Source organism: Malaclemys terrapin, chromosome 1, assembly GCF_027887155.1.
Source record: "Malaclemys terrapin pileata isolate rMalTer1 chromosome 1, rMalTer1.hap1, whole genome shotgun sequence".
NCBI classification, from domain to species: domain Eukaryota; kingdom Metazoa; phylum Chordata; order Testudines; family Emydidae; genus Malaclemys; species Malaclemys terrapin.
In genome coordinates this window covers 191,670,291-191,683,965 of record NC_071505.1, presented here as the reverse complement: position 1 = coordinate 191,683,965, position 13,675 = coordinate 191,670,291, and the positions used below count along the sequence as shown (strand labels likewise).

The 13,675-nt window shown below is 37.4% G+C and overlaps 1 protein-coding gene across 1 annotated transcript in view; it reads right to left on the bottom strand.

Moving 5' to 3' along the window:
* Positions 1 to 874: 874 nt before the first annotated feature.
* MORC3 (MORC family CW-type zinc finger 3) overlaps positions 875 to 13,675 on the bottom strand; it is a 47,134-nt gene continuing 34,333 nt past the window's right edge. The window contains exons 14-17 of the mRNA XM_054048872.1: positions 12,422 to 12,609; positions 10,584 to 11,418; positions 5,370 to 5,533; positions 875 to 3,076 (exon numbers count right to left, since the gene is read on the bottom strand). Coding sequence (XP_053904847.1) covers positions 2,923 to 3,076; positions 5,370 to 5,533; positions 10,584 to 11,418; positions 12,422 to 12,609 — 1,341 coding nt within the window. The 3' untranslated portion in view covers positions 875 to 2,922. The remainder of the gene's footprint in view (positions 3,077 to 5,369; positions 5,534 to 10,583; positions 11,419 to 12,421; positions 12,610 to 13,675) is intronic.

Here is a 13,675-nt window from a genome sequence, read left to right as displayed (position 1 = left end):
TAAGCTGAGTGGAGGGGTTGGGTTAGGCAAATTCACTCCAGTTGTAACACTTCCAGAGAGCTAGCACTGACTGGAGTCTTGCATATACTTGTTCAAACTGAACTCTCCAGGGACCAAAAAAGAAGGAATTTTGTTTAGAGTTAAAACTAATGGAGAACTTTCCTTCTAATCCAGCAAATGGGGAGGGCCCCAATCCTCAGGAAAGTGTTGAAAGGACTGACAGACTAGAGCCCTTGTGGAAGATGGGGTGTGATCTATAGTAAGTTTAGTGTAGGTGTACATTCTTTTATTGTTTTAATGTTTTTTCTGTAATTTTTTTTACTTTAAGAATAAATGTGCTTGCTTAGAAAGAGCTGTGTGGTAACTTAATTGTGGTACTTACACTGTTTACGGTCCCTGACAAGAAAAGTAAAACAGGCCTGCTTAGGCAGTCTGACTGCTGGGTAATTCACAGTACAGGCAGGGAACTGTGCAGCCTGGAAATAACCTCATTAGGAGCGAGAGAGACGTGACAGCTGGGAGGTTAGAATGGGTGCCCTTGCTGGACCACAGAGTGGGAGCAGAGATGCAGTTGCTCAGAACTGTGACAGTACCAACCCTTTGTTTAGGAAATCTGGCATTGAATCTGGGATTTCAGAATATGGAAACACTAGCCTCCAGCACTGGAGTTAAAGAATCAGGTCTCTTAGCATGGAAGTAGAGTCAAACATCTATATGTGGTCTAACTGCTAAAGAGAGTGACAGAACAACACTTAGTGCGGATTACAGAAGCAAGCAATTTGACATTCTTCTGAAAGGCAGCATGGTAAAGTGAAGGCCAGATTTCTCGTAAGGATGAATGTTAAAATAAAGCTGGAGATAGCTAGTATGCATATTCTTATTTAAAACAAAATTATTTTTTTATTGACCAGTTAAAAGTTTTGATCTGACAGAAAACCAGAATGTGCTTTTTACAAAAAAATACATCTATGTACTTTAACAAGTAAACTTACTTCCATTTACCCGCTGTTCCTCAAAATTTAAATGTACAGTATAAATTTTTAATTTTCAATATAGACATTTTACCAGTCATCTATAATAAATTCAACTACAGAAGTATCTGGACAAAACACTGAGAAAATAAATAAACAATGACAAAGAATGAAAAATTGCACACCAGTTTATCAAAAAATAACAATGTTCATATACCTAAGTCATATTTCAGCTACCTGTTCAAAATTAAACATTAAATTTAGCCATTATAAGCACAATAGTATTTCTTTATCCCTACTAGCATAATACTAGATCAGGTATTCAAGATACTCTTACGCTAAACAGACTAGCATAGTACAACTAAGGGAATGCAACCTAATTTAAACAGGACAGTAAGGTTGCTTAAGCCAAAAAAAATGTAGGTTTTGTAGAAACAGATGTTTCACATTAATATGTTTAATATTAAAGGGATGTTTTCATGATTGTTTTAAAGGTTTTAATTGAAACAATTTTTGTTTAGATCACTAGTCAAATGAGAAGGACACCTCTGTTGGCTGGGGAAAAAAAGATGGTTTGAAGGAGCATACCATCACTATCCCCATATTTGTCCTCAACACTTAAATTTAAACATTCACCTGTTTTGCAGATATTGCAGCACAGTGCTGATACATGAGAACCAGGAAAAGAGACTAGAAACAAAAGGACTAGCCCATTTTTGGTCCATAAAAAATGTGCAAAATTTAAAACTGCATAAACAGTGAAAGCAAATTAGATTTAAGTTTTCAGCTTTAATAAATTCATTGGTCATTACCACCATCGGTAAGGTAATTAATTTGTTTTTAAAAATATCTTTAACTTAAATGCCTTTTTAATTACATAATTCCTCTAAAACTGAGTAGCCCATTGTAATCATACATACAGCATGCTGCATTATAGGTATTTTCATGGGAAGCTAAATTAGGAGACAGATTGATTACAGTAGTGTCATTTCAAAGAAAGCTAGTAGAGGGGGGTTTCTATGGCAGAGTCAGTACTCAATATTGCAACAATTCAGTGTTCTGAGGTTTATTATTTTAGGACATATCTTGTCCCTATTCTGTATTTGCCAACATCACAAAACCACTATACAATTTAACATGATTTGCGGTCTTCACTCAAGGGGGTAGTATTAAAATGGTAGTATTTCAGGTCAGTATTGAGATGCATCGGCAGAGCTATGAATAAGCTCACACAGCACATACCAAAACTATGCCTACTTGTGGTTAGTACCACAGCAGTATGCTTCTGAGTGGTATGAGCATCTGCAATTCCCACTGGCTTTGGTGGGAATTGCAGGTATTAGCACTTGTCAGGATCAGACCCATGTTGTACAAAAAAAACCCAACAACCCATATTGCTACCAGGGACCATAGCCCAAAAATTTTATGTACCAACTAAATTTGAGTAAAGGCAAATGCACAAAACTTGCCTGTTTCATTACTGTTTACAAGCAGAATACTGATATTTACAACAATGCTATTGTGGTTTGGTTTTGGAGGGGGATCAGAGAGGGTAAGTTTAGTTTTGGGGGAACAAATACATTTAAGGATCACAGAATACAAAAGTTAAAAGCAAAATGAAAAGCTCTGTAAAAACTGCTTAAGATTCCAAAGTAATAGAAAATATTTGCAAGTTTAATTACAAACATTTATTTTTAAAACAAAATTCTTAATAAGTTAGGTACATCCACGGCCTGTCAATGTTGACTGTTCCTTTAAGGAGAAAGTTAAAGGTACGTGAAAAGTACCCACAGTATTTGTGACACCTGAGTGCACACAGTATATATATATTTTACACTGGATTTATATCTAAATTACTCAAACATAAAAACAAAACCAGTCTTTACAATTTGGAAACCCTACAATATAGTGGAAGATTCAGCAAGTGTCTTAATGTCTTCAGTAAAGGATATTAAGTAGTGGTGATTTCATGCATTTGTTCCACAACTTGTCCTAAAATTTCATCAACTATATCAACATCATAATTTACTTGCTGCAAATCTAGATCAGGCATAATTATGGCCAGTAGCTGTCCAACGTTAACTCGGAGGGATCGCAGTTTCAGGCTGTAAGGAGATAATGTTGATCATATTAAGGAAGATTTTTATATAAAGTGCAGATAAATTCTGAGATTACAGTCCATAACATTTTATATTGAACTTTAGAAACAATATGACTGCCTTATTGAAAAGAGAAGGTTCTGCAAATCTGAGTTTTACAAAGAAACATATCAGCCAATATAAGACATGATGAAATTTAATTTAAATAATCCATGAAGTAACTCAAGGCAAGGATCTAGCTGAACCAGTTTTTTCCAAGGTTTGAGCACCACAGTTCCTGAGCTGGAGGATTACATGCTCATTCCGTTTTAAACAAACGATGGGGATGGAACCAAGTTCTGCCCTCAGCATCACAAAATAGAGGCTCTTTTGAAGCAAAATGAAAGGGATTGTGTTTATTTGTTTGGGTAGCACAAACCCAAATACTGACCCAGATACCTTACTTCAATCTCCATTTTGCTTTCTCAAAACAATTCCAAAGTATTAAAAATTGGAAGTACATGCAGAAACATGATAGGGCATGGCACATCTGGCCCAAGTGTGAGACGCACACTGAAAGCCACCTCTAAAGACAGACACAAGGAGGGGGGAAAATACCAGCTGGAAAGAGAAATTAATTTGTCCAAGAACTACCTTAAAAATAAAGCTACAATAGGTGTGTAAAGCTACTTTTTAGCTATATTTTTCTGTTACACTCTATAGGTTTTTTCCTGCTTCAGCCTCTTTCCTACTTTCCTTTCCTCCTCCTGTTTATTTTTTCTGTATTCTCTCTTATTCTTGCTTTCCTGTGTTCATTTTCTCACCCCATGCCTCTTTGCTGCTCAAAGTTACTTCCAACTCAACTATCCTTTTTCTCTCTCTTCCTTCTGCCTGTACTTCCTTCCAGGTTAGCATCCATTCTGTTGATAAGTCCCAGTCTGATTTGTGGATGGCTAGTAGTGCAACAAATTCAAATAATCCGCAAATCCTTCCATGGAGTACAAGACATCAAAGTTGGAGGCCAACAGCAAAGAAAATGCTGGCAGACAGAGGAGCGATCACAACTGATGCAGCTACAGCTCAAACCTAACACTAGAGATCTGGCTAGCAGTGACAACTCTGAACAGACTTGTATGGAGTGGTAACTCAATCTATTACTACAATTTGCAGTAACATTTGAGGAAGTGTGTCAGTAATCCATAACAAAGAACATTTAACGCCTAGTCTACACTACAGAGTTAGGTCAACATAAGGAAGCTTACATTGACCTAATTTTATTACGCATCTACACTACAGTAAGCTGTCCTCTACGCTGACCTAATAACTTCACCTCCGTGCGCAAAAGTGTGCTTAGGTCAATGTAGTTAAGTTGCTTACATCACCTGTTGCTGCTTTTGACAGCCCGAGCCCCGTTGCCCTTGCATGGAGCCAGCCAGTGCCATCAGCCCCAGCTTCGCTGCCCCCACATGGGGCCAGCCACCCCAGCCCCATGTAGGGGCAAGCGGGACTGGGGCCGATGGCACCGGCCAGTGGGCGGCAGGGCCGGCCGCCAGCTGGTGCCATCAACCCCAGCTGCTCCCGGGTGGGGCAGAGCAGGCCAGCCAGTGCCACCAGCCCTGCTGACTGGCCGGCCGCCATGAGCGCCAGCCCCACCAAAACATACAGCCGTAGGGCACAGAGTTCCCACAGTCAGCCCCGCGCCAACTGTCAGCCCTGCAGTGGTGGGGCTCTGCCCATCAGCCCCCTGCAATGCCCCCACTTAAGTCAATGCAGGCGCGCCTGGTGAGGACACATATCATTGGCACAAGGAGGGTAGTGTGGACATGAACAGCTGATTTAATTACTGCGCTGGCTGTAAGTCAACGTAACTTACATTGACTTAATTTTGTAGTATAGACCTGTGCTAATATACATTTGGAGTAAAAATGCCTGAGAAAAATGGACAATATCTTCTGTGCGTTGTATAGCGGTAAGTAAGCAAGCTGTTAACGCCAATAAAAAGCCATTATTCTACCTGAATAAAGAGAAACCTTATTTCTTCTATTTTTATTTTATTTTTTTTTTAGGATTTTCAGACAAACTACACATTTAGATTCTTTAACACTTGCGATCTGGACCATATTATACATAAATTAATCTGAAATATTTTTTGGAAGATAATAAATTGTGAACAAATTAGCAGGGAAAAGAAGGGGCAGTGAAGATTCAGAAAGCCACAAAAGATTACAGAATCAATCATGAACTTTGACAGGGTTTTAAGGTACAAGCCCGATAGGCAATTCCAGGCAAATTTCTGGTCTAAAAGAAAGAAAAGCGATACCTTTCTTCATCAGAATAACTGACAGGATCTTCAATGTTACTGGTTGTAGAATCATTTGCACATGCTACCACTTGAGGAATTGTAGCTTTTAACTGTGCAACTTCTCTTTTAAGCTCTTCGCACTGAAAACCAATTTGAGTTTTTTCCATTTCCAGCAGTTCAATCTGAGACAGGTAAATCAAAGTAAGTTAATTTTATACTTCTGAAGTGAAGGTGGAGTAATTTAAAAATAAGGCGATTTAAATTATTGGCTTAACTAATGATCAAATCACTTGATTTTTAAAAGTTTACTGATGCTTTAAAAAACGAATCTGAAAATTTGTTTTACTGCAATAAATTAAAATTAACTAAATTATGCTTTCTAAAAACGTCACTACTGGTTGGGTATCATATCTATATTTTACAAAAATGCTACAGGAAAACAAAATATTGAAAATTAAAACAATGATCCTGCAAACATTTAAGCAGGTACGTAATTCTGCTCACATTAATATCAGATTTTCTTCAATGTGACTACTCATCTGCTTGAAACCAACATGAGTGTACACAAGTGTTTGTGGTATCAGAGGTTAAAATTGTAGTTATTAAAAAGTCTTAGTGCCATAAAATCTTTCCATTCAAAACAAATTGCTTCAATATTCACTATCAGAAGTTAAGACCTTCAATACATTAGTGAACATACTTTACATATGCCAAAATTTTCAAAAACAGAAGCCTAAAGTTAGGCATTTAAAGCTAATTTAGACACCTAACAGTTGGATTTTCAAAAGCACTTAACATATTTAGGAGCACAAGTTCCATTGATTTCACACTGCAAACCCTGATGGTTGTATAGACTGGTCAAAGCATTTCAGCTTTCTTGACTTGTGGAAGTTCAATATATCAAAAAGTGGACTTGAGTACAAACACAACATGGGCAATTTACTTATCAATTCTGTATCTGTGTGTTTTCAGATTAAGGCTATTAATGAGGCTCTTAAAATGCTCATCTATGCTGAAAAAGTAAAGTATGAAACTTGGAAGGGCGCAGTCTATAAAATCTGAAATTCTATGAACAATTAGAAAGCCAAAGAAATATAAAAAACATCCACATTAGCAATTTAATATTATAAGATAGGGAAATAACTAGCAACATTTAAAGAATTGATCTTTTAAAAACTAATTTATCCATCCTGTGTGAATTCCAAAAATAAAACCTGTTCGTTTCTAAAATTAGCTGTCACTTTCTTGGTTTTAGCTAATTCTTGGTGAGCAAAAAGTAATGGCAGAGTATAGATACTCTCCTCTAAAAAATGTTTTGAAAAAGATGGAGACAAATTACCCAAACTGATCAATTTCCATAACACACAGCAATTTTCTTTAGAATATTTTTTAAAAAAAATTAATGGCTTCTCTCCAAAATGAAAATTTTACTCCTCACAAAAGATGCCAGATTGGGTGTCAGAAGCTTTGGATGGCAGCTGATCTAGGAGAAGGTCAACTCCAAATTAAAACCACAGCAGGGTCAGCCATGAGTGGGCTACTTAGCTCCTAGGCTCTTGGTGTGTTCTTTGAATGCAAGTATTTAAAACATGTAACTGACACTCTTTTCCAGGCAACAGCGACAAATTGGCAAAGTCCTGAGAATAGCAACTTGGAATGTAGGTTCACTTAGGGATAGGTCAGGAGAGGTGGTAGAGGCAATGACTAGAAAGAAAATCCATATACAATATCTGCAGGAAACTACATGGTGTAGAGGCAGAAGTATGATCTTGAAAGATGGATTTTTTAGTTTGGAGAAAAAAAGAAAATGAATGGGGTAGCTTTCATCATGAGCTCAAATCACTGATGTCAAAGGGTAGAAAGAAGAGGAAAATGACTGATAGTATGGTTGATGAGAGAGAATAGGGTGGTTTGATGTCAAAGTTTGCTCCTCAATCAGGCAGACCTATGGAAGAGAGGAAGAACTTTAGAAATGAGCTGAAAAGTTGGTGGTTATGGTTTAGAGTGACACCTTGTTAGTGACCAGCAATCATGTTGGTGAAGGGAGCCCAACAGAAGGAGTGGTGGGTAAATTTGGCTTTGGTAAAAGAAATACAGAAGGAGAGAACTGGGTTAAGTGGTGTTTAATGGGAGTTCAGCGGTGAATACGGTTTAAAAAAAAATCCCATATGAGGATATAATATAGTGGAAAAAGCAAAGCCCAGGTAGATTATATTTTGGTAAGAGAACATAGGAAAATGGTGAAGGACAAAGGTTGTTCTGCTACATATTCACTCAGTATAACAAGTATTAATAGCTAAAATGTATAACCTGAGAACACAGGAAAGTATGAAATTGAGGAAGAAATTGCACTGGTAGTTAAGTTATGTCAGGGGGCAGAAAGGAAGTTTGCCAAACAGTAAAGGAAGGTTTTCATGCTTTGCCAAAGACAGTGAAGTGAGTGGAGGGAGAATTAAGGAAGTTTAAGAACATAAGAACAGCCATACTGGGTCAGACCAAAGGTCCATTTAGCCCAGTATCCGGTCCTCAGACAGTGGCCAAATCCAGGTGTCCCTGCAGGAATGAACAGAATAGGTAATCAAGTGATCCATTCCCTGTTGCCTATTCCCAGCTTCTGGCAAACAGAGGATACAGACACCATCCCTGCCCATTTCATTAAGGCAGTGAAGGTAATGTGGCAGAATGAGTGGTAAGATAGGGTACTTTTGGATAACAAGTAATTAAAAACAAATAATTATTTAAAGAATTTGAGAAAGGTTGTGATGAGAATAAAAAAAGCACACAACATGCAAAAAAGGCAGTTGCTAAGGCGAGAATGGAGGCTGAAGAGGAATTATACAGAAAGCTGGAGGAAGATGATGTCAAGAAAATATCAGAGGGGTAGCCGTGTTAGTCTGGATCTGTAAAAAGCAACAAAGACTCCTGTGGCACCTTATAGACTAACAGATGTATTGGAGCATAAGCTTTCATGGGTGAATACCCACTTCATCAGATGGGTTGGCAAAAGAGAGGAACAAATGAAACACAAAAGATAGAGCTTTCTGCATGAAGGATGGGAACTGTGTGATGACTAACCCTAAAGGTGTAGTAGAGATTGGAAATATTTTTTCCATATGGCTGTTAAACAAGAAGAGAATTGCAACAATTCTTGCAATCATGGAAAAGCCACCAAGAGGTATTGATCTCTGTAGAGGAGGTAAAAGCTCTGAATAAGATGAACGGTAAGCCATCAAGTGAAGATGAGATAACTGTTGATATGATCAAGGCAATTGCAGATACTCACTTCATACATTACTATGTGTTTGCTGGGATCCCACTTAACTGGAGAATGGGATAGATTGTGCCTCTCTGGGAGGGCATGCGTGATGCAAATGATCCAAATACTTATTGGGCATCACTCGGTTAAATCAGACTCAAAGTTCTTGAAAGAGTTTTGGAGGTAAGGTTTTGGTGCAAGGCGGAGGAAAATATAGGAGAAGAGATTTAAGAAGGGAAGGAATACTACAGACATTATATTTACGATGAGACAGAAGTTTGAAAGAATTATAAATGGAGGGTGTAACTGCTATGTAGCATTTATTGACAAATTCATATGACTTGATTCTGCATTGTTTGCAGTATTGAAATCGATAGGACGGGACTTCAGAAATGGATAGGATAGAGGAACTTTATTGAGGGTCAAGAGCTAAGGTGGTAACAATACATGGAATTTCAGAGAGTTCTGAGGCGGCAGCGGGAGTCAGACAAAGCAGTGTGCCGAGTCCACTTTTCTTCATCCTAGTTATGGAGTTAAGTAATAGGAGAACCAAACCTGTGGAGATAGAGAAAGGTAATCTGTGCTGACCATCTGGCCCTTTTGGCTGATAGCAAAGAGGAACTGGTAAATACTGTATCAGAGTAGGCATCTGTGTTTGAAGATCATAGTTTGAAGGTAAACACAAAAGACTGCAATTATGCAAGTAAGGAAGAGTGACAGAAGAGCTGTTGACTGAAGTTTCTGGAGAGAAGAAAGAATCTATATGCTTGGGAAGTATATTTCATGCCACTGGACCAAGATCTGGAGAACTGAAAAGAACCCCACAATGTGCATGGATGGCAGTGAAAAAGGCAGGAGTACTGTGGAACTTGCAATTAATTCACAAACTGAAAGGAAGAGTATTCACTGCATTTGTCTGTCCCTGCCTGCTCTGATTTGGCAACAGTGGATAACAGAAAATAATATACTGAAGAGAATGGCAGGCAAGCGGAGAGTAAACAGAGTGCACATGGAATAAATTAGGGGGAAGATGAATTTGGGACTCTCAGTGATAGCAAAGAAAGCATGGGAGAAAGAGGACAGCAAAAAAGGACATGGAAGACAGAGGACACGATGGAAAGACTGTCAGGAGAAGTTTGAAGAAAAAAGGACTGGAGCTCCAAAACCTACAAACCTGTGCCATGGACTGGAAGGAGTAGTGAAAAATCAGACACCTCCGACTCCATGTAAATGGGAAAAGGAGTCGAAGTGAAGTTAAAAGATGGCAGATGTAGTCTCCAGTGGTATCTATTCCGTTTATTAACAAAAATGGACAAACAACTACCCAAAAACAATGAGAACTCCTGTATATTTGTCTATCAGGGTGTCTCAAGCTTACTTTGGAGGGATCACTTCTAAAGAGAAGTTAGAATAAGTCTCTGCCAATTCAATGCTTGGTATCTTTTCTAGCTGTTTTTATTAGCTGTGTTACTTGAACACACAATACATGATACATATATTTACCAGAATTGTTATGTTAATTTTTTTAAATTTAACTATTTGAAAAAATATTCATACTTGAATTTTTGAAATAGAGGTAACAATATACTAAAAAATTAACAAAAAGGTATTCACATCTCTAGCAATTTACAACAATCAAGATCTAGCATATACACAGGAGATGTCAGCTAATGAGATAATCCTAATTTATTTCCAATTAACTGATTTGCATCTGGATAATTTTGATAATTTGTATGTGCAATTGCATCCACAAATTTTGACCCTGATCCTGCAGTGTACTCGATGTGGCTGTTCTCTTTGCTCTTAAGGAGCCCCACTGAGGCCATAGGGAGCTCTGTGGATGGAGCTCATTATAGGATCAGGGCCTTGGTGAATATTTTTGTAGCTAGCTTTTTTTTTTTTTTTTTTTTTTTAAAAAACAAGATAGGTCCTGTATATTCACTTTACCTTGCCATAAACCATATTAACAAACATACCTCACTTTTATATTGATCTCTCTCAGTATTGCATTTGTCCAGTTGTCTGAAGACATCATCAAGTTGCACAGCAATTTCATCCACCTCATTTTTATTTTCATTGTTAGAACATTTGCTGCATTCCGTTTTTAAATTTAGCAAAGTACTACACTGTTCCTTTAGCTTTTCCATCTCTTTTAAGGCCTGCTCATATAAAATAGCCACTTCTTCTGGACTTTTCTCTTTGAAATTTTCTACTTTGTCATCTGGGAATATAAGAGTAGTCTCAGTTGACTGATGACACATTTCCTTTTTCACATAGTTATCATTCATTTCTAGTATCTTCTGCTCTAATATTTTCATCTGGTTAGTTAACATTTCACACTGTTTTCGGTAATTTTCTTTTTCTTGGTTTGCTACTTGCAGCTGATTTCTTAGTTCATTTAATTTGATGCTAAAATCCACAGAAGATGTCTCAGAAGCATTAATGATTTCTTCTTGGCTTGTTTCCAACGTTGATCTGAGTAACTGCATATCTGCATAATCTTCTACTTCTTCCTTTTTAACAACTAAACTTGGGATCTCAGTTTGGGTTGATGCAGTCCACTGCTCATATTTATCTTCTGAACTAGCTGCACCACAAGGCTCCTCTTGCATGCTGCCTTGTTCCATGTTAATATGCTCAGTTTTTACTATTGTAACATCACAGTCTGCTGCAGGCTTTGGAGTACTGCTCTCCTCTAAGATGATGACATCCTCATCATCGTCATCTTCAGTGTGATTGTCAAATGTGTGGTTATTTAATCGTGGTGTCTTTGAAGTAATAGGTGAACAACCAGAAATCTTCCGTTTAAGGCTGGGGAGGGCAGAAATGAAATAATCAGCTAGTGCAAACTACTACATTATTCAAAATAATTTCTAATTTCCTAACTGTATAATTTCAAAGTTTGTGTGAACAGTGCTTATGAAAATAAAGTACACATTTGTTGGACTGCACTGGTGATTCTAGACAATCATCTGCACTTTTTAATTTCTAAATTTTGAGGTCAACTTTAGGAGTCGTGAATCCTACCATTTTGGAGCTCCTGAAAACTGGACATTGAGTGAACTGACGCTATACACAGTGAATAAGAGAGGATGTCTTTCTGCTTATCTATTATAGTGAGACTGTTGGTTGTGCTTGGTACAGTTAAGAAGATTAGAAGAGACCAGGTTTCATGGCTGGACTGAATCAAAAGGATTCATCCAAGGCTATTTGGGACAATGGAAGCAACAACATCTTTAGTTAACTAATTCAGAATTAGAGGTAATTAGCAGAAAGACAGGCCAAGTCGAGAGAAAGGTGTTCTTGAATGGAACAGATGTCAGCAGAGAGGCTCTGACTAGAAAGAATGTTATGCTAAGAAAAAACATATCACTAGTCAGTCAGGGTACATATCAACCATTATTTTTATAGTAACCTAGCAATTGACTTGTTTTCACACTATATCATGAAACAGACTACTAATAAACTTTCGGCCAAGAAGTGACAATATAATGAAAGGTTACCTACAATGGAAGCTTGTTTGGAAAAATATACTGGAAAGACAGCTAACACAAATCAGTCTTTCCTGACTAAGAGAAACAGGTAATCAATCTTCCTCCTTGTTAGCAAAATGCTCCCTACATTTGCTTTCACTCTTCAGAAAGCATCTGATCTAATGTCTGACAGCTATCATAATAGCTCAGATAACACATCAATCATTATTATGGCTGTCACAGCCTGGCGATTGACATATTACAAATACCATAATTATTTTCATCTGCAAATTATTTATTCCTGAGATGAATGGAAAGCTACTTTGCACTTATTCACTAACCTGTTTTCAGGATCCAAATGAGGTGAAGATACTAATCTATTATTCGAAGTGTTTATAGATCTTGTAACAGAAATGTTTAAGGCTTCTGTTAAGTGTGATCTTAGAGCACCCTCCTTTCTACTTATAGATGACAATGCATTTTTGATTGAAGAGACAGAAGGTGTTTTAAAATACATTTCATTATTAACCTGTAGAAAAAGCAATATTTAATTAGACTACCTTGAAGGTAGGAGGGGGTACTTGAAATCTAAATTTGGCAGAAATATGTACCTTATTACAGAAATTCACAATGTGTCCCATACTTGGGCCACCCTCACATACAGCTGGAAACCTGCCTCGCATTTAGCAATATGAGAAGGGCAGGATGGTCATGAGCCCTTGGTTGAAAACCCCTGTTTCCCATTAGAACAAACAACCCCAAGCTGACTGTTGTAGCCCAACCACCAAAATCTTATTCAAAAGTGTCATCCATATTCTGTTTCAATACGTTATATTTATGGATGATGGAGCTACTTTGAATGGTGCAGTGCCCATTCAAAAACATCCAACCACTGAAATCCTATCCAAAAGTTCTGTTTCAGTATGATGTAAAAATACATGTTACTAAGGGAGTAAACACAAAAACCAAACGGTGGAGTTCTGGAAATAAAGATTAAAATGTCCTAGACTGGAAACAGGTTCAAATGGTTTAGGAAATATTATAAATAAACTGAACATCTTTGTACGCGTCTGTGTTATTAATATTACCAATCTGCAATTACCGTAAAGAACTGTGCTCACTAAAAATAGGTAAAATATGCTTAACCACCATTAAAAGGACTTTCTAGACAAAAATGTATACTTTAATGTGTAAGAGTGCTAAGGTTGGGGGGGGGCAACTACACTGAGAGAAACTTAACAGGACTGGCACTAGACTTTGAAATCACTATTTTGCTAACAGAGATGCTGTGGAAACAATCAAGCCCTTTGACAGTAGATAGCAGCAAAAGTACTATATCCATTAAATAAGCAAAACCAATAACTCATTAATGAAGCTTTGTTAACTGTATATAACACATGTGATCTTGTAATTGTTTTAAGGAAGTATGGAATTAAGTCAATGTGTGCTAATATGTACGTGGGGGATATACAAGCTATACAAAGTAAAAGTGACTAAGTTATATGCAGCAAGAAAACTTGCCCTCTTACCACAAACAAGTTAACATTTTATACAAGAAAGATTCCAGTTGGTGCAGTGCAAAAAAATTAACAAGG